Below are 22,272 nucleotides of genomic sequence, written 5' to 3'. Positions count from 1 at the left end.
CAGTAAGCACGGCGCTCTGAAAATACGGGAAAAACCCAACAACTAATGTTGCTAAATTATCCTTGCAGGTAGGCTAAAAGTTAGCATATTTAGTTAGCACTTACCTTTTCGCCCTGTCTTTAAGACCTGCTCTATGACCGCGGCTCCTTCTCAGGTGCAATTTTATCCAAATCCCGTATTCGGGATGCTTCAGTGGTGTCAAATAAATATAGTAGTCATTCTACATCAATAGGATATTTATTTTAAATGGAGTTGTATGCACAATTTTGTGGGCGAGGCAGACAATTTGATGCTCTGCAACAACAAAGACGCACAGTGATGCCGTCATAGCTGGAAATGGAGCGCACTCGTTTTGGATCTAGCTTATCCCAAACGCGAGCAGACTAAGCTAACATCAGGAAGAACTCCGCTCAGTCGGCATACTCTCTATTTTATTTTAAGCGCCACCGTCTCAGGGAAAAAAAAAACCCGTCGAGGGAAGATGACAGCAGAAATGGCGAGCGGCGCTTTTCCATAACATGCTCCTGTAAGAAGAATTGCTACAGTAAGTACTGCTCGTTCATTTTGTTTTATTTATGTTTTTTATGTTTATGTTGCCATTACGCGTTTCTTACTACTGCTTGTGAGGTTACTTTCCGATGTGTTGTGAGCTCAGGATGGGGAGAAATGTCTCTAAACGTCGACCTTCACACTGGTTAACTATGTTAAACTTCACGACTAATAATTTTCAATTATCCAAAATATGACCATTTATACCTGAACATTTTATTATAGCGCTCCCTATGTATCAGTCAATAATTGAATATAAAATTCAATTTTTCAAGGGGCTTTCCCCCCCGATTAATTCGTATTAAATGGGCGCAGTGAATGTCACGTGACTTTTACATTTTCATCATATTGTGAGTTTTGTCAGATTTATGCACATTATTACTCAAATTTTTCGGCATTCAACCCCACATATAAATGGCCATTACTAATATAACAGTATCCCTCACTGAATTAATCACGTATTCCTTAATCATCATCATTTTGTATTTTCCTTTTAACTCACAGTGTGTTATCAAGATCAATCAATGTTGTGTGTCTGCACATGAACAGTGCGTATGACACTAGAAAGCATGTTTATTTCATATTTGACGCAGTGTTTTATGCTCCTGAATGAAATGGACCGCATGGATGTGTGTGGAAGCGATCGTTTTAATATATTCGATTTTTGAATCCGCATCATGAAAATAAGTAACTTTCAGCTCCAGTCTCGGGTTTAGGACGAATGCGAATGTGACGTCACCCGGGTCAGCATCTCAAAATAAAGCATTGCTTTGCAGCATGCAGAGGGACTGTGTATGTAACTGATTTTGCGGATTAATTCGCTTATTTTTTGCATCACGCCAGCCAAACGGCTGCAGGCTTTTGTAGCTGCCCCAGGGAGAGGCTTGTGAGCCTGTTTGGGGGTCAGAAAGTTCAGCCAAGACAAGTGCGCGACAACTGTGGGAATATTGGACTTAGGAGGAAGTGAGTAAACATTGTGTTTTGTATTATGTCAAATACTGGGATCATGGCACACGTTTTAATAAGGTGGCTTGCATTTTGTTGCTGACAATGCTCCTTGTCCACTGAGAAGGCCACTCGGCCGCTGACCGGCAGCTTGTCGCACCCCCCCCGCCGGGAGAGCGCTATACTCTGCTTATTGCCATCTTTGTGCGCTCGGTGTTATGTCAAATTTTCCACCCCATCAGAAATTGCAACTTTGTGTTAAATATGGCCGCGAATACAGCGATTACAAAGTAAACTAGGGCTGCAGTAATCGAATATTTTACTAGTCAATTAATCGATGGACTACTTAGTTCGAATAATCGAGTAATCAGATAAGGAACATGAACATTTAAAATACCTGAGTTGAGCCTAAAACGTATAAAAGGAATTGAGTAAATGAGGATTAATGTACAACAAAAGAACAATTGGCTAACTTACACAGAAAAAGTGCGCTAGCTTAAATGCTATAAAATGCTCAAGTTTTTTTTTTTTTTTTTTTTTTACAATGCTCTTAACTCTAACAAATGGTTCAGACGCATAGTCCCACAAAAAAACTGTCAAATATACCTATAAACTATCATGAATGCATTAAAAAACATTAGCTCAAACAAAAACTTGGCTAATGTTGGTCTTAACAGTGAGCAGCTGGTTTCAGCCATGAGAAATGAGTTATACTCATTGTTGCCACCCAAATCAATAAAACTACATGCAAACACTTTTAAAATAAACCAATACAACACCACTTTAATTAAACGAATACTCGAAGCGACAAAATTTAATTCAAATATTTTTTTCTAATCAAATACTCGAGTTAATCGATTAATCGTTGCAGCACTAAAGTAAACACGACAAAAGTTCTTTAAATAAAGGAATATTTACTTACGTTTGATCGTGGACGGACATGTACAAAAGTTCTCCTCAGACATATCCTGCCTTGTTAGCTACACACAACACCTGCACGCTGCTCTCTCACTGTTTACGTCTTAGCTGTGTAGTTAAGCATTAATTTACGCCATATTCGTGTTGACCATGTGGCAGCTACGCGCTCCTCCAACGTCGGCCGGTTTGTCCGGCGGTACTCTCCAGCTGCTTCTCCAGCGAGCTCTCCTGTCCGCAGCGGGGGAACGAGGGGGAACGCCGCTGTGTGACATGATCCGGGCTAGTTTTGTGTGATTTTTTTTTTTTTGCTTTGAAAAGCGAAAATAAGACTTTGAGACGTCACTCGGTTCGTGTTAGCATGTCGGCTAGCTGTCACGCCTCTTGGTTTGTTTACATTCTCCGTAGCCGGGGCAGGGAAATGACAAAAGCCGGACTAACTAGGGTGGCATAAAATATCGTTCGGGAGGTGCAAGAAGTGGACAGTTTTGACCATTGTGGAGTAATTTTGCCATGTCGTACTGAATAAATGCATTTTATTATTTCATATTCCATTTAGCACAAGACTGTTATTTGTCATGACCATACCATTTATTTAGCAATTGGGGAAAATTACTTGGATGAAAAGAATATCCTGTAAAAATATTGGAGTAGAGAGACTGAAACAATGACAGTTTACGGCTCTCTTCGTCGCATTTTCCTTGTTCTAAATATTTCCCCCTCAATGGGCTGAATTCTAAATCAGATGAAACCGTGACCCTGCCGACGTCATCCTCCTGTTGGGGACGCTAGAGCCCTATAACGGTAGGCGTGGCTAAATGGCGGATTAAAAGACTTATTTCTTGTCATCTGCGCTTTGCCAAATTGTTGTATCAAGTCGAATCGTCTCAAAATATGATTGTAATTCACAGAATAATGCTATCTAAGACTTTTTTAATCCTGTCATACGCACTTTAAATGCAAGCTATGCAGCATAACAAATATTGTGTAGTCAACCTTGTTTTATTTTATAGAGCTGCTCTGAGATAAACCAGGAAGAGCTTGATCAGATAGCTTTTTCTGTTTTGTTCACACTGTAACATACAAAAGACCCGCTGCTTTGCGGCAGTGTGAATGCAGCTGCATCTACAGGATGTCAGGATACAGTATTTCATCGACCACCTGTGCGTTACATTTTCTGCTTGACTTCCCCTCCAAGAAGCTCTGTCAGCGTCCCACATTGAAGCCGATCTGCTCTACCACAGTTGGGTCGGATTGTATCAATTTGCCTAACAGGCTTTGGAAACTTTATAGGAGTTTAACATGTGACCAGATGTGGGTAGAGTAGCCCAAAAATGTTACTCAAGTAAGAGTAGTGTCACTTCAAAATAATATTACTCAAGTAAAAGTAGTCATCCAAAAAAATGTACCTACCGCAGTTTTTGCACCATAAGACGCACCTGACTACAAGCCGCCACCCACCAAATGTGACACGAAAACGGCATTTGTTCATAGATAAGCCGCACTGGACCATAAGCCGCAGCTGTTCTCACTGTATTATGGGATATTTACACCAAAATATATTAACCGGTAAAGCTTTATTTAACAGTGGCATCATACGACTGTCATAAGACCAAATGAACCACCATGAAGTGTTGAATCAATTGGGTGCAAAGCTTTATTGCTTCAAAAAGCTTCATTTGACCATCACTGCTCCCTTGCGGGAGACAATCAACCTCTTCTGCCACCTGCTGTCAACACTGTTGTTGTCCAACATGCCTCCTAGCATGCATTGCAGCAGATGTAAATAACCATCAAAATTCATGTTCTGAACTAAATATTTATTCAGTTCCTGTTTCATAAATTGCTAGTGATGGTGTTTGGTAAAAATGTACTTGTCGTTGGCGCCATAAGACTGTCATTAGACAATCGTAACTATGGCATGACACTGTCATGGACATTAATGAATACTTATAACTAGAGGCATGCAAAATTTCCGATTCTTAGATTATTCACGATTCGGCCGTGGAAGATTCGAGAACGAATCACAAACATCCAAATTCCGATGATTGAATTATACCAGGTAAAGCGGAAATAAAACGCAGTCAGCGCGGTCTTCGGGACGCAATGAGGAACAGACCCAGAGTAAATATCATGTGCAGCTAATGCCGCTAGGTAAAACTAAACAATAATACCTGACTGCGACCGACAGCCGCTACAAAGAGCGCCCAGTTGCTAGTTGCTACAATCATACGGCAACATTCGGCTGTGGCAGATATCACATATATCTGGACTAGATGTGAAATGACAGACTTTCCCGCGCTTGTAAACAGGCGCCATCTTAAAGCAGTAGACTTCTCTAGAAGGCTCTGTTGTAGAGAACCTAATTACTTTTTATGTAAAATACTCCTAAATCGGCAAAATCTTGACTTGAATCTATCTTTCAATGATGAAACAGTTCTAAAACTTTCACATGTCAAAAGTAGACATGAGGGAAATTATGGAATAACAGGCGCAATTTTAACAACTTGAATGGTTGATTCACAACATTAAATTAATTGAATGTAGTTTAAAGCTTCTGATACAGAATGGGGACTTGAGTATTTTATTTACTGTTTTTAACCGGTAACTTGATACTAAAATAGTAGTGTGGTTTATTTAGCCTGAGAGTATTTTTGAACAATTTTGGAACAAATATACAAAACATTAAAAAAAAAAAAAATGGGGGGGGGGCATCAATAATCTATTTATAATCGAATCGGAGTCTCTGAATCGTAATCGTAATCGAATCGTTAGGTGCCCAAAGATTCCCACCTCTACTTATAACAGATGTCACTTAGTGTTATCTGGCAAATTATCTCACATTTGAATGGATATACAAGATCCAAACTGGACATAAATGCCATGAGTAACATAATTTGCTGGATGACACTTAATGAAATCCGTCATAAGCAATCAGTAGTGTCCATAATAGTGTGATGTCATAAATATGACTGTCTTATGACAGTCTTATGACACCACTGTCAAGTAAATTGTTACCAAATACCATAACAAGCAATTAATGAAACAACTGGAACAGTAACTGAATAAATAATTAGCACTGAACATGAATTTTGATTGCTATTTACATCTGTAGCACTGCAATGCATGCTAGGGGGCACGTGTTGCCTGTTAAACCAAATAAGTCATCAAATAAGCCACACTGGACTATAAGCCACATGATTCAAAATGAAGAAAAAAGTAGCGGCTTATAGTCCGAAAATTACGATAAGTACAAGTAAAAAAATATCCAGTGAAAAGAATACTCAAGTAATGAGTAACATTTTGAGTAACTGCTTATTTTTGTTTAATTTAAACCATGCCATTTTTTTTTTTTACTCAGCACAAACTTATATATATAAACTGTTGTTGTAACGATACTGTTTAATAAAATTTACATAAATAAGCCAAAGAAATAATTTTTAAAAATCATTAAATTAAAGAGAAAAAAAACAGTAATGAAGCATTATTTGTCAAAAGAGCAATGGTGCCCTGCCCTCTATGATTTGGGGTTGTTTTGCTGCCTCAGGGCCTGGACAACTTGTAATCATTAATGGAAGCATGAATTCAAAAGTTTATCAGGATGTTTAGCAGGAAAACCGAAGGCCGTCTGTCAGACAGTTGAAGCTAAAAAGAGGGTGGATGCTGCAACAAGACAATGATCCAAAACACAGAAGTAAATCAACTTCAGAATGGTTTCAGAAGAACAAAATATATGTTCTGGAGTGGCCAAGTCAAAGTCCAGGCTTGAACCCCATTGAGATGCTGCGGCATGACCTAAAGACAGCCATTCATGCCAGACACCCCAGGAATCTGACTGAGCTACAGCAGTTTTGTAGAGAAAAATGGGCCAAGACTATTCCTGATCGCTGTGCCTGACTGATCTGCAGTTACAGGAAGCGTCTGGTTGAAGTTATTGCTGCCAGAGGGGCAGCCACAAAACATTAAATATGATGGTTCACTTACTTATTTTTTCCCCCTTCTGTCATTGTTTGCATACTATCCTCATTAAAATATGAAAACTTATAAATGTTTGACACTGTTTTTTCATCTGTGTGATTTTGACAAAGATCAGATCACATTTGATGGTGATTTTATGCAGAAATGTGAGCAATTCCAAGAGGTTCAGATACTTTTTCATACCACTGTACATCATCATAGCAGTTCTTAGTTATTTTTATTGCAGTATTATGGCGTGCTTCTTTCCTCTAAACTCACAGAGTTCTTCACAGCCACTGACGCTGAAAGACAGGCTTGGTGTGTTTGCGTCTGCGGCCCTTTGTTACTCCAGAGTTTGTCTGTACTTGTGTGCACTCTAAGGTTCAGCGGCACAGTTCACAGTCTACGAGGTGGGAGGTGGTGATTCCATAATAATGTAAGAGAGGCTTGTCTGGTATGTATTCATTTGACTGCTTCTCCTTGAGGAATCCCCACATGACTGAATGTGTGCTTCAATGAGAGAGAAGATTGTGACTCTATACAACTAAAATAAGATGTATGCCCACCTCCTACTGGCTGATATTAGCTATTACCACTTTCTCAAATATTTTTTTTTTGTACAATGTTGTCAAAAGAATTTCCTTTCATTTTATAAGAGGACAAAAATTCGTTAATACTCCACAATTTAAACTTTTTTTTTTTTTTTTAAACTGCTTTTTTCTTTTTAAGCTTAATTAGCAAAGGTGGTGGCAACAATATATATATATATATATATATATATATTTCTTAGAGCAACCTGTTTTTTCCCATCCCCATTACCCATGGTTTTTTTTCCTAGTATAATCTTATTTAATTTTTCTGTCCATTTAACACAATTATTACACAAATTTTAAATATCTTAAAGAAGATTAGTTCACGTTTCCCATAATTAATTTTTATTACTGTCAATTCCTCAAACATGTACATCGACCAAATCCTCTTGTCGTCATGCAAAGTGTGTATTTTTCATATTACAGTTCCTGTCGAGGGTGGATTATCGTATATTAATCAGCAGATATGAATATGTAGTAGGCATGTGCCCTGATGATATTCTGACGGTATACTTAGGCCAAAATATCACAGTTTCACGGTATTGCAATTACAGCTCTGTAATGTAATGTATTACTTTGAGATATCTGGGTTAAAGAAAAAAAATAAAAACTTTTTTCCATTAAACAGGAGTTTTATTTTTCAAAACAAATTGGAACATACAGTGCCCTCCATAATTATTGGCACACCTGAAAAAGATGTGTTTTTTAGCTTCTAATAGATATATTTTTTAATACAAATAATATGGGACCTTAATGGAAAAAAAGAGAAAAATCCAACCTTCAATACAAGTGCATTCATTCAGTGGGGAAAAAATCCCACACAAAGAAAAACTTATTTGACATCAAATAACGTGTGTCACAATTATTAGCACCCCTGATGTTAATACTTTGTACAACCCCCTTTTGCCAACAAAAGAAGGTCTGGGGACTGAGATGGCCATGGGAGGAGCTTGAGTTTGTGTCTGGTGAACCATTTCTGTGTAGATTTGGCCATATGTTTAGGGTCATTGTCTTGCTGAAAGACCCAGTGACGACCCATCTTCAGCTTTCGGGCAGATTTTGATTTAAAATGTCCTGGTATTTCAAAGCATTCATGATGCCATGCACCCTAACAAGGTTCCCAGGGCCTTTGGAAGCAAAACAGCATCACTGACCCACCCCCATACTTCACAATGGGTATGAGGTGCTTTTCAGCATGCGCATCTTTCGTGGCACGCCAGACCCACTTAGAGTGTTTGTTGCCAAAAAGCTCAATCTTGGTCTCACACAAAAATACACACGGTCCCAGGCTTCAACTGGGACCGTGTGCTTTGGTCAGATGAGACCAAGATTGAGCTTTTTGGCAACAAACACTCTAGGTGGGTCTGGCGTGCCACGAAATATGCACATGCTGAAAAGCACCTCATACCCACTGTGAAGTATGGGGGTGGGTCAGTCATTAGAAGCTTAAAGGGGAACTGAAGACCTTTCCGGATTTTGGTGTAATTTTATGAATATAAACTTGGGACAAGTTCGTCAAAACAACCATGACATTATCAACACGTAATTGTAAGGATAATTTGCGTTTTTTTAGTTTTTTTGCACTCCGTTAATGGTCCCTTCGCAAACCCGGAAGTGTGACGTAGGCAACAGAAGACTACTCACAGCTAACATAGCAGCAACAACGATGTCAGTGATATTTCCACCAAAGGTAACCATTCAGGATCGCTCTTTCGTGACGCTACCGATGGCAAAGGCTCCCAGGAGAGATGAACTACAATTAATCCCTACATGTTTGAACCTGAGGCGTCAGATGACGGCGATTTACTTGACACAGCAGATGGCGTCATGACGCCAATTGACAGCTCGACACTTCACGAACGGGAGGGTGAGTGCTAAATCCAGCATCGTGATTTTTTTATTAGAATGCGATTACATGGTTGTATATTTTTCCATGCTCTACACATAGCTAAAACTGGATATTAGGTAATGGGACAGCTCCTACCGATCTATATATGATAAAGCTAGCCCAAATGTGGCTAAATGAATGCTCTACACATAGCTAAAACTGGATATTAGGTAATGGGACAGCTCCTACCGATCTAAATATGATAAAGCTAACCCAAATGTGGCTAAATGAATGCTCTACACATAGCTAAAACTGGATTTTAGGTAATGGGACAGCTCCTACCGATCTAAATATGATAAAGCTAGCCCAAATGTGGCTAAATGAATGATATGTTATTGATATTTCAAAATAAATGACAAAACCATTTTATTTTCTAGGTGTTGCTGTAAACCGTCAAGTAATTACCCTTCCAAGAGTATGCCTGTGTCATCAGGAGATCCCAGACGTGAGAGCCAAACTTGCGGAGGCTGAAGCACTGACAGGGGCATGAATTTCATTAAAAAAATAAAACCATAAATTGTTAACAACATTGACACATTTTGTTGACTGTTTAATGTATTCTATTGGTATATAATATATTGTAATTATATTACATTCTGAAAAAATATTCAATAGGCCGCAATAATAAATGATACCAGGTTTATGTTGAATCAGCATTAGCTTTCGTTGTCAGATTGTGACACAACATGTTATACCAAGCACACAACGGCACACATCAAAGAGCATAATTTTAGTAAGCAACACAAAGTTAGGATAGCAACGGACTAGCGCAACATTGAAAAATGATAATGGCAGTGGGAAATATGTATTTACTCTTTTCTGTAGCATGAAGTGTTCTCTATACAAAGATAATGCATTATCATTAAAATATGAAGGTAACTTGATTTTTCTTTTAAAAAATGTGTACTGTATATATGACTATGATTTCATATCATCAAAATTTGCTACATTTATTTCTCCTAAATCATCGTCATCTGATGTCGCAGACGGAAGAAATTCAGCATCTGGCAGGCCTCATAGGATCTCTTCAGTCGTCATCGCTGGACACCGCATCACTTCGGTCATCATATAACTCGACCCACTCTCTCTTGATTTTGGGAAACTGGGTGGCAACTGACTTGCAACGCTTTTTTCATCGTGTTGAGGGTTTCCGCCACTTAATTTTTTATGTTTGGCTTCCTGGAGGAAAAAAAAAATCACAGCAGCATGAAAATATTGGATGAATCCCAATTTTAATTTAATAATAATTTCTTGGTGATCAAATAATAATGCCCCAGTCATAGCAGCATCTATTTGATGCTGTTGTTCCCTCTTCAAATAGGCAGACCTTGATGTTGAAATATAAAAAACAACGAGCCAAGGACCTATTTGGTGCTGGGGACATTTGAATTTACATAACACCTATTGATATAGTAATAAAATCACATGAGTAGACGACATGTCAGCCAACCTATCTACTTATGACAGGCCAACAGCAAAAAAAAAAAAAAAAAAAAAAAAAAAAAATGTCGCACTTCAACAAACTGGCAGTAGGAGTCCCCCTCGTTTATTAAAAAAAAAGCCATTAATGTTCTACTTACGTCTTTGGAAAACCAAGGTTGCATTGTTGTAGGTTTTCAAAGATGTCGTGGCTGAAATGATGAAAACAATGAGCCGATTGGGGACCTGTATGCATGCTAACAAAAACGGTCCAAACCTTTGCAGAAGTTTTTTTTTGGACCACTCCTAGAGTCTCGAGTCTTCCTGTGAGTAATTCATATCGCTACACATCGAGATGGCATGACGAATCCCGCTAGTAAAACCCAGAAAATGTTTGCAATATATGGCGAGGATAGCGTGGTGCTATATTTCCGTGTTCAGAGTGGTGGCGAGGCTTCCTGGAAGTTACGTCACGAGGTAGGGGTCGGCAGGACGGCGCGTCCCTCGTTGCTATGGTGTTGCTATGGCCATAACTCAAAAACTACGCGGTCAATTATTATTATTATTTTTTTATGTTACTTTTTGAGAGAGCGAATGACGCATTTAATACAATTCAACTGAGTAAAACACTTAAGAGCGAAATCTGAAAAGCTCTTCAGTTCCCCTTTAAAAACACATCTTTTTCAGGGGTGCCAATAATTATGGAGGGAACTGTAAGTCTAATGTTAAGTTAAAATAAAAAAATTAAATTAAATTTAAAAAACATATATATATGGCGGAAAACACTCAGGTGACTTGATGTTCCGCTCTGAGACCCCCAATTTGGCCAAATTTCAAAATTGTCCGATATGAAATTTCAAAATTGTGCTGTATGCATGTGTGATACATCACTGTAAAGCTTATAATCTCAATTTTCTGGAGGAAGAAATTTTTTGAACAGGAGGGCATTTAAAAAAAAAAAAAAAAAAAAATGTAAACAGCGAAACCCTATTTGGAGGTGAGAGCATGAAAGAGCAGAATTAAAGACGCCATGACTTTATCGCGATATTATCACATACTTACCTTGTTTCGATCCAAAAACGCCATGTAGCATGCATCTCTGAGTGTCAAGACACAGCTGTGAATGGCCACAGCCGGATTTTTGGGGTATTTTATGGGTGAAACATGGTCATATAACAAGGGTCGCAATGCAGAAATCGCAGACATCAAGGAGTGGTCGAGATGTTCTTTTTCATATATTTACCCTTTTAAATGTTGTTATTCAATTGTTCTTTGTTTGGATCGATTATTTATCATCTAACATATCGGAGAAAATGCGATAGTGACAAAAAAAAAATACAATTAAGCGATAGTTATGAGGTAGATAGCAGTGACTTTTTTACAGACACCATTTTTTTTCATTGTGATATGTGAGTGGATTTTTTTTTTTTTTTTAAACGAAGTATTAGACATCAATTAATGTTTCAAAGCTAAAAATGACAAACATTTTGAATAATAAATACGATTATTTACCTTCTTTTTATGGCTAGGTTGAAACAAAAGCGGTTGCGCGACGTCTGTAAACCGGGGTTTTCAGGGTAAAACGGACAAATTAAAAATAGTTCGGGGGCTTCATGCGCCATGAATTTGCTATGGCAGCATATAGACATTTTGTTCTATCAAACACAACATTTGTTTTGGCTTAAAATACAGCAGTTTATTTTAAAGAGAGGTGCAAGAGCAGAAACTGCTTTTTCAGCCTTGTCTGTGTTTTCCACCATTTTATATATATATATTTCTAAATAAAATAAATGCGGTCCTTTCCTAACCATCAGAACAAAATTTTTTCCCATAAATAAAGCACGTGTGTATGACTCATATCATGTTTACATTATAAACACTCTCTTTCTCAACACAGTCGCCAGAGAGAAAAAACACCACGTATTACCACAGCTAGACACATTAAGCACGCTGAAGTTAACTCTATTAGCTGGTGGGAAACGTTCCTGACAGTGTTAACTAACCTGTAATTTTGTAAAAATGCGAAATCATATTATTACCTCCTCTAAGCCGCTGCCGTCTGTAACTTTTCTGTAGCTGAACTATTCCCATACCAGAGATTGTTTTCTTCGATAGGGGAAAAAAGTTCAGGGGTTTCACCTCCTCCAGCCATCGTATAGCACATCTACTGACACTGAGTAATAACCGTTGGGGGAGGGTTGAGCCTTGCAGCTGCAAGCGAGTGATTTTTCTATATGTTTTTGGGACATAAATAATAGCAATACCTTAGGGACGGTATGACGGAAAATTTGAAACTTTGAAATTTTTATACCACGGTATACCTTGAAACTGATAATCGGCACATGTCTAATATGTAGTATGGTACTGTTTCTGTTTGTTTAGTCATGGCGGTGAATCATTTGAGAGGACTTCGTCTGCTGCTGTGTCAGTCCCTGGTGCGACCGATCAGAGGTGCCCCAGTGCTCCCAGCAAGGCATGCCATCCCAGCTTTTTTCCCCAGCGGCTCGTGCCAGCCTGCCGCGTGCACTCGACTCTATGCCACTAAGAAAGCGAAAGGTTAGTGTGGAATGACTTGTGTGATGCAGACATGAAAATCTCTACGCTTTCGGCGAAATTCGCCGTTTTCACGTCGAAAAGGGTGGCCTACATGAATTGTGTAGATCCGAGGGGAAGATTTTTAAGGGGGGGAGGTCGGAGATTTTTTTTTTTTTAATGTCGGACACTTGGTATGCAAGTGGAGAAAGTGGCACAAAGCCCAAAAAGCGCACCAGAGTGGCTAAAACATTGACTTATTTCAACGAAACAAAGGAGGGTACACTGTTGTGTCCTGTCTCTTTAATGCCAAGCTTGGCTGCACGTCGGCCGTGAATGAACACCTTAAAGAGCATATGACACCAGAAAAAAAGTCTTAAATGGCATTATTATGTGAATTAGAATCATATTTTGAGACGATTTGACTATATACAACAATTTAGCAAAGCGCAGATGACGAGAAATTAGTCTTTTAATCTGCCGGTTAGCCACGCCTACCATTATAGGGCTTTAGCGTCCCCAACAGGTGGATGACGTCAGCGGTAGACTGGGCTCATCTGTTTTACTATTCAGCCCAATGAGGGGGAATTGTTCAGAACGAGGAAAACGCGACGAAGAGAGCCGCAAAATGTCATTGTTTCAGTCTCTCTACTCCAATATTTTTACAGGATATTCTTTTTATCCAAGTATTTTTCCCCAATAGCTATATAAATGGCTTGAGAAGGACCAGTCCGCCCGTCGAGGGGGAACTATTCACAACGAGGAAAACGCGACGAAGAGAGCGGCAAAATGTCATTGTTTCTGTCTCTTTACTTCCATATTTTTACAGGATATTCTTTTTATCCAAGTATTTTCCCCAATTGCTAAATAAATGGCATGGTCAAGACAAATAACAATCTTGTGCTAAATGGAATATCAAATAATAAAAATCCATTTATTCAAGACGACATGGCAAAATTACTCCATAATGGTCAAAACTGTCGACTTCACCTTTACTGTCGCACCTCCCGAACGATATTTTATGACACCTAAATCGGACATATGTCATTTCCCTTCCCCGGCTTCGGAGAATGTAAACAAACCAGAAAGAGTGACAGCTAGGCGACATGCTAACCCGAACCGAGGGATGTCTCAAAGTCTTCGAAGTGGAAAATCACACGTAACTAGCCTGGATTATTTGACATGACGACCCGGTTGTCGACTGTCTTTGCGGATCGGCAAACCGCCCGGTGGAGAGCAATTTACAGTTCGTTCCCGGGAGGAGGGTGGCTGGAGTTGTTGTGCAGCTAACGTGCTAACAGCTAACTGCTAATGAGCATGAGGAGAGCTTTTTACATGCCTATCAATGATCAAACGTAAGTAGTCCTTTATTTAAAGGAATTTTGTAGTGTTTACTTTGTAATCACTGTATTCGTATTTGACATAATACAAAACAAGATGTTTACTCACTTCCTCATAAGTCCAATGGTTCCACAGTAAATATCCACGGTGAATGGGAACCTTTTGAAACTCCAAAAAGGCGCATACGCCTCTCCCGCACACAGAATGATTTTTCTGCAGCCGTTTGGCTGGTGTGATGCGAAAAATAAACGTATTAATCCGCAAAATCACTTGAATCCTTCGTCCTCATACACAACAGTACACTGTATAGTGAAGAGGACGTCTTCTACCGTACACGTCACAGCGCCCTCCTCCTCAATGCAAGACCGAAGCCGGAAGTCAGTCATTTTCATGGCGCGGGATTCAAAAAACTAAATAAATATAGCGATCGCTTCCACACACATCCAAGCGGTCCATATCATTCAGGGGCATAAAATACCGCGTGTATTATGAAATAAACATGCTTTTTCGTGTCACAGGCACTTTAAGCACCGTCACCCAGTTGTAAATTTGGAAGACGACAGGAGACAGTTACAAGCTGGCAGATTGTAAGTCCATCTAACTAACTAACGACATGTTTTATTGAAGTTGCTCAGCCTGTCGCGATATGCAATCAGTACATTTATCGCACGCTAAATAAAAATGAGGGCGGTCATTTTCACGGCTGCATTTTATCGTCGCGTGTGTGCGTGTACACGTGCGTGTTGATGGCATATGAGATACCAGTTCCTTTCACTGATGTTTATTGGTCATCATCAACACACTGTAGAATTAAAGTTCAGACATACAAAAAGGAAACACATCTATATTATAACACTGTAAACGTTAGCATTGCAACATTGAGGCTAATGGAGAAAAAAGACAACCTACTTTAGCCTGCTATAAAACATTGGCAGTCTTGTCCAAAACGCAAACTTGCGGTGAAAAGGTGACAATTAAAACATGAAAAATCGCTGGTTAACAACATTTGTAAACGAAAAAAATGAAAATAATCGATTACTGACACCACAGGCGGTGACAAAAAAGAGCTTTTTTTTGCGGAGTGTAAAGCTTACGGTGAGCGGTTTAGCGAACGTACTTCCGGTGAATATTTCAAAATAAAAGCACGTCATGTTCGTCATATAAATAACGATTTCTGGATTTGATCCCACATACTTCAGAATTCGCTGAGAATATCTTTAAAATGACATCTTTATGGAAAATCTGATTGGCAATGAATAATTAGTATACTACTGTTATATATAGTAGTACAATATTAATGCTAGATATTTTTGAAAGAATTGTTTTGAATCATGTTGGAAAGGCTAAGTCAGTGTTCTGAATCTGTTTACATTCCATTCTTTTGCACTAGTTAATGCTATCAGCATTTGATTTCATTGTTTATTTGTGATTTATTGTTGTTATATATGTGTTTATTAGTACTTTAATAAAGAATTTTAGTGTTCCAAAATGTTTTTGGGCGTCATCAAAAATTTCATTGCTAAATTAGTTTAAAAAAAAAAAAGGTGGGGGGAAATTATTAGATTAGTCGACTAATCGTAAAAAATAAATAGCCGACTGATTATTCGGGAGAAGATTTGTCGTTTGGGACAGCCCGAGTTGTACAGTGTAGCGAAACATATTTCCTCCACACTCTTCTCACCTTATTAACCCCTGACCTATTCTAATACCTTGTGATGTGTATCACGCTGAACTATATTTCTCTTCATCTTTCAAGCTAAGACAAAGGGACAGGCAGCCAAGGTGAATATTAGCGCCACTCTGGTGGAGGACATCATCAGTCTAGAGGAAGTGAAAGATGACATGACGGCTGTGGTCAATGCGCTCAAAGATGACTTCACGCGCAATCTCAGCATCAGAACGTCACCTGGTATGATCTTTATTTTCTCTCGTCATACTGATTTTTTTGAACAATGAATATTTAAGTTACTTCAGCTGCTTTTCAAACGTAGCTAACTCTTCCTGTATACACTGACAATACAAACAATTTGAATTTACATTGAAAAAAAATGTATCGTGAGTGCACCATATGGTGTTACCTTGACCCCAGTTTGACCATTGTTTCCCCAACTACATCCAGGTCATGACCTGGTGCCTCCGGCCTTGGTTCAGTTGAGGGTAGTAGAGGGAGTGGAATTGAAAATCTAATTGAGGAAGGGCGCTAATAGATTCAGCGTCATATATAGTGTGTTTCTGCCACAGCAGCGTTGTGTTATAGGTAGTGTGTTTGCCTGACTGTATAGTTCTAAACTGTTGAATCCTTTGAATGAGAATTTTCACAGGCATGACAAGATATACTTTATTCCATCTTTCATCTTTAATTTAAGAGTATTCACACCCTAGTCAGGTTAAAAGTGTTGGAATTACAACATTTATACAACAATGTAGGGCTGCAGCTATCGATTATTTTAGTAGTTGATTAATTAATCAACTAGTTCATTCGAATTATCGAATAATCGGATTAGGAACATTTAATGCGTTGCAGAATTAATTTTAGGAGAACAGAGCATTAGATGTGAATACAAAATTAAATTTTGGAGTGTTCCTCCACTCTATGCAGTTTTGCACTTTTATTGAAAAATAAATTAAAACTCTTGAGTTTAGCCTCAAATGGTATGCAAAAAAAAAGAGGACTTAATTACACTAAAAGAACAATTGGGTAATTTGCATAGCAAAAGTCGGGTAGCTTAAATTCTATAAAATGTGTTTTTAATTTTTTTTTACAAAGCTGTTAACAAATTGTTCAAACTAGGGCTGGGCGATATGGCCTGAAGTACGTATCACGGAAAATTGAGCAGATTTACCTCGATAACCATAAATGACGATAAATTCGGGCAAGCGGACTGTTATATATTTTGAAAATCTGATTCAATGCATAAAATACAAACGAACTGTTTCTTATTGATTTATTTACCAGCTTTCATTTTAACATATTTAACAATTGTACATTCAGTCTAAATATTAAGTATATAAACATTTCTTTTATACAATAAGAATTCAAGTATGGACATTTATAACGGCTTGCATGACTTGAACAATGCACAACACTCTAAAAATCAATACGACGACTGTGCAAACATGTCATTGTAACACAAATGACTTACAGCTTGAACGGTACACTTCAAACAGACAACTTATTGTTATTGGCTGCTGTGACATTATTACTCAACACAAGTGTTTACTTTAAGGTTTCAGGTTTTTGTTTCCCAGAGCATTTTTTAATACATGCACGCACACATGCACCCCCCCACACAGACACACACACATTAAAGCTATATTGCTCTTTTGCCAATGAAACATTTTTACGATTTTATGATGGCAGTAATAACACAGAATACAGCAAGCACATACAGAAAAATAGATGTGGCCATTAAACGGTCATATGAAGGCTTCACTGTTGGATTATACATTATGCTGAATGCTTTACCATCATAAAAGCTATCAGAGAAATCACACACAAAGATACAAAATAACGCGACATACTGATTGATAGATGTAGTCCGTGCCTGATCCCCCTTTTAAGTTCAGGCGTTTCAACAAGGTTAGAGTTGCTATCCGACGCCATCACGTCCATCTGTAGTGTTAGCCTGTTGCCTGGCTACCAGTAGAAAGCACTGAAAGCACCCTCTCCTGAAATCGTGACAACCAGGGAGGACAGTGGTTGAAAGCCCGTCTGGATGCCGAGTAGAGTCCACTTAATGTCGGGTGAAAGTTTTGGCAAAGCTCCCTTAAGCCCGATTCCCATTACGTTTCCTTGTAGCGTTAGCTGCTAGCGTTAGCCTACCGGGCTTCTGTTTGTTTGATTTCCTGATAACCACGTGACTTCATACGTAAGCACACTGACTGTTTCTTAAAGGGAAATGAACATAGCCGAACAACGCGGAATCAAAGCAGGATGAAAAGACTGTTTTCGTGTTTTATTAAATTACTGAATTTACTGACATGGTAAACATGGACATCTTATAAACAGTTATGTCATATTCACTGTTGTCACATGAGGGCAGTGTATCCACCCAAATCAATAAAACTAAGTACAAACACTTTCAAGACAAACCATTACAATTAAAGATGTATCGGAATCGGCAAAAAAATATCGGACATGCCTTTTTAAAATATATAAATATATTTTATTTAAATCGTTTTCTAATTGTATTTAACGTTACAGACAAAAAGTCTTACACTCATCCAGAGTAGTTTTGGCTTAAAGTAGGTCTATCAAATTTATTGCGTTAACAGCGGTAATTAATGTTTTCTAATTAATCACGTTAATTAATGAATGCATGCGCTGCACGACCCACTCACGCATTATCGCGTTCAATCTATAAAGGTGCAGTTTTACCTATATATAGAGCTAAAAGGCAGCGTATAATTAGTAGAGAGAATTTTGACAGCCTTTAGAGCCTTTTTTTTATTTGGCTAAAGCCTTACAATCCCTCTCTCAGAAATTAAAAATATCGTGAGAGGTAATGTGGGGAAGAAAGGCAGTAGTTGATCATTTTCTTAACACCCTATGTTCTTTCCCAACGCAGAGAAGATATATAAATTGGTGCCCCTACGCACAGTCATGGTTGCACTTCCCATCATGCATTTGGTGCATAAATTTGATAACCCTACCTTAAGCCTAAACTAAAGACTCTGGATGAGTGTAACATATTTTGTCTGTAACGTTAAATACTGTTAGAAAACGATTCAATTAAAAAAAATTTTTTTTTTTTAAACATTAAAAAAAGGCATGTCGGATATCTTTTTTGCCGATTCCGATACTTTGAAAATGACGTGATCGGACCCGATCGATCGGGATGCTGATCGATGCTTATCTTTTTCTTAACACCCTGTTATTTCCCAACGCAGAGAAGATATATCAATTGGTGCCACTACGCACAGTCATGGTTGCACTTCCCATCATGCATTTGGGCAGAACAGTTAAATGGCTACAGTCTCATTTACTGAAAGCTCAACAAATACACTAGATGGCAATATTTAATCACAATATACAAAGTCACATTTATCCTTTAAGAATTACAAGTCTTTCTATCCGTGGATCCCTCTCACAGAATGTTAATAATGTAAAGGCCATCTTGAGGATTTATTGTCATGATAAACAAATGCAGTACTTATGTACTGTATGTTGAATGTATATATTCGTCCGAGTTTTATTCATTTTTTTCTTAATGCATTGCCAAAATGTATATGATCGGGAAAATTTATTGGGAATGATTGGAATTGAATCGGGAGCAAAAAAAAAAGCAATCGGATCCAAAAAAACATGATCGGAACAACACTAATTACAATGCCACTTTAAATAAACTAATACTTGAAGCAGCAAAATTTGATCCGAAGCTTTTTTTAATTAAATTACTCGAGGCAATCAATTAATCGTTGCAGCACTACAACGGTGTATATTTGTCTTTGTCCAGTTGTAATCAATTCAGCCAACTTGTTGCTTCTGCATGGCCTCAAGCATGAATAGTTTAACCGTCCTTATATGGCCAGTTTGTCAGTATCTGTTTCACTTTGTGTAATGACAATAATGGTGTTCTATTCTATTCTATTCTATTCTATTCTATTCTATTCTATTCTATTCTATTCTATTCTATCAACCTATTTCGCATCCTCCTCTGTACTCTCTCTTTTAGCAGTTTATATCCTATGCTCATATTTGTTGCTCTTCTGACCCCTATTTTTTGTTGATGATTCTGTCATTCAAGCAACAATGTACTCCCATTTCCATCTGCGTACACTGCTAACATCCCTCCTTCCATCCATCAATTTATCTGCCTCTCTTATATCCAGTTTTTGTGTAATCCAGGGAGGCGGTAAGACTTCAATTTGACAGGATGGATGAGATGGGTGGCGGCACGGTGGCTGAGTGGTTAGCACGTCTGCCTCACAGTTCTAAGATCAAGGGTTCAATCCCGGGCTTCGGCCTTCCTGTGTGGAGTTTGCATGTTCTCCCCGTGCCTGCGTGGGTTTCCTCCGGGAACTCCGGTTTCCTCCCACATCCCAAAAACATGCTTGGTAGGCTGATTGAACACTCTAAATTGTCCGTAGGTATGAGTGTGTGCGTGAATGGTTGTATGTCTCCTTGTGCCCTGCAATTGGCTGGCAACCAGTTCAGGGTGTCCCCTGCCTACTGCCCCGAGTTAGCTGGGATAGGCTCCAGCACCTCCGCGACCCTCGTGAGGAAAAGCGGCATGGAAAATGAATGAATGAATGAATGAATGAATGGATGAGATGGTGGAATGGAATGTCATCAGTTGCCTGAATGAGTGTGCGTATTTGCAAGTGTACTGTATATGTGTGTTTTCCACAAGCCTCTCATCTGGATTTAATTAGGATTAACTGTGGCTCTAACGTCTGTCGATATGAAGAGAAAAGTTGTTGTGGTCAAAGCTCAGTTGCTAGGGAAACTTCCAAGGAGCATCTTCCTTTCAGTGCTATTAAGGATTAGCTTGTCTTCAAGGGGAGTGCACTTATTCAAGGCAGGCATGCTTCAGTCAGCCGCAAGCCTTCAAAAAGATTTGCATTGACGAAACCTGTTGATATTTTTTTGTCCAGATCTACAGTGCTGGCCAAAAGTATTGGCATCCCTGCAATTCTGTCAGATAATGCTCAATTTCTCCCAGAAAATGATTGCAATTACAAATGTTTTGGTAGTAATATCTTCATTTATTTTGCATGCAATGAAAAAACACAAAAGAGAATGGAAAACAAAATTAATCATGACCATTTTACACAAAACTCAAAAAATGGGCCAGACAAAAGTATTAGCACCCTCAGCCTAATACTTGGTAGCACAACCTTTAGACAAAATAACTGCGAACAACAGCTTCCGGTATCCATCAATGAGTTTCTTACAATGCTCAGCTGGAATTTTAGACCATTCTTCTTTGGCCAACTGCTCCAGATCTCTGAAATATAAAGGGTGCCATTTTCAGATCCCTCCACAGGGGTTCAATGGGACTCATTGCTGGCCACTTTACAAGTCTCCAGTGCTTTCTCTCAAACCATTTTCTAGTGTGTTTTGGCTCATTGTCCTGCTGGAAGACCCATGACCTCTGAGGGAGACGCAGCTTTGTCACTCTGGGCCCTACATTATGCTGCAAAATTTGTTGGTCGTCTTCAGACTTCATAACGCCATGCACACAGTTAGGCAGTCCAGTGCCAGAGGAAGCAAAGCAACCCAAAAACATCAGGGAACCTCCTCCATTTTTGACTGTGGGGACCGTGTTCTTTTCTTTTCAGGCCTGTTTTTTTTCCTGGTAAACTCTATGTTGACGCCTTTTCCTTAAAGCTCTACTTTGGTCTCATCTGACCAGAGAACGTTCTTCCAAAACGTTTTTGGCCTTCTTAGGTAAGTTTTGGCGAACTCCAGCCAGGCCTTTTTATGTCTCTGGGTCAGAAGTGGGATCTTCCTGAGTATCGTAACATAGAGCCCCTTTTCGTTCAGACGCCGACGGATCGTACAGGTTGACACTGTTGTACCCTCGGCCCGCTGGACAGCTTGAACTTGTTTGGATGTTCGTCAAGGTTCTTTATCCACCATCAGTTCAATCTTTCGTTGGAATCTCTCGTCAATTTTTGTTTTCCGTCCACATCTAGGGAGGTTAGCCACAGTGCTGTGGGCTTTACACTTATTGATGACAAGGCGCACAGGAGGCACAGGAACATTCAGGTCTTTGGAGCTGGACTTGTAACCGTGAGATTGCCAATGCTTCCTCACAATTTTGCTTCTCGAGTCCTCAGACAGTTCTTTGGTCTTCTTTCTTTTGTCCACATTGGTACACAATAGTACACACAAGAACACAGGACAGAGGTTGAGTCAACTTTAATCCATTTTAACTGGTCACAATTGTGATTTAGTTATGGCCACCACCTGTTATGTGCCACAGGTAAGTAACGGATGCTGTTAATGACACAAATTAAAGACGCATCACATGATTTTTCAAAGGGTGCATATACTTCGAATCGAATCGCAGGACGCTCGAGATGGCACACACCTACCATTCATTGTGCTTGTCAAAGGCTAAAGCGATTAATTCGGACTTATTAAAATATTGAATGTTTTCTTACTTTTTAAGTACTAAGGTTGAGATT

At 38.9% G+C, this 22,272-nt stretch overlaps 2 protein-coding genes across 3 annotated transcripts in view; one reads left to right on the top strand and one right to left on the bottom strand.

Annotated features, from left to right (window-relative positions):
- The window catches only part of rbm18 (RNA binding motif protein 18), a 33,562-nt gene extending 33,218 nt beyond the window's left edge, over window positions 1-344 (bottom strand). For both annotated transcript variants that reach the window (XM_057819411.1, XM_057819412.1), the window contains exon 1: window positions 105-344. The gene's annotated coding sequence lies outside the window, so the exon portion shown is untranslated. The remainder of the gene's footprint in view (window positions 1-104) is intronic.
- A 4-nt stretch (window positions 345-348) lies between these two features.
- The window catches only part of mrrf (mitochondrial ribosome recycling factor), a 47,620-nt gene continuing 25,696 nt past the window's right edge, over window positions 349-22,272 (top strand). The window contains exons 1-3 of the mRNA XM_057819410.1: window positions 349-544; window positions 12,646-12,819; window positions 15,893-16,045. Coding sequence (XP_057675393.1) covers window positions 12,648-12,819; window positions 15,893-16,045 — 325 coding nt within the window. The 5' untranslated portion in view covers window positions 349-544; window positions 12,646-12,647. The remainder of the gene's footprint in view (window positions 545-12,645; window positions 12,820-15,892; window positions 16,046-22,272) is intronic.

This window comes from Corythoichthys intestinalis, chromosome 17 (genome assembly GCF_030265065.1).
Source record: "Corythoichthys intestinalis isolate RoL2023-P3 chromosome 17, ASM3026506v1, whole genome shotgun sequence".
Lineage (NCBI taxonomy): Eukaryota > Metazoa > Chordata > Actinopteri > Syngnathiformes > Syngnathidae > Corythoichthys > Corythoichthys intestinalis.
Note: the sequence above shows the minus strand (reverse complement) of the source record. Positions and strands in the feature narration are given on the sequence as shown.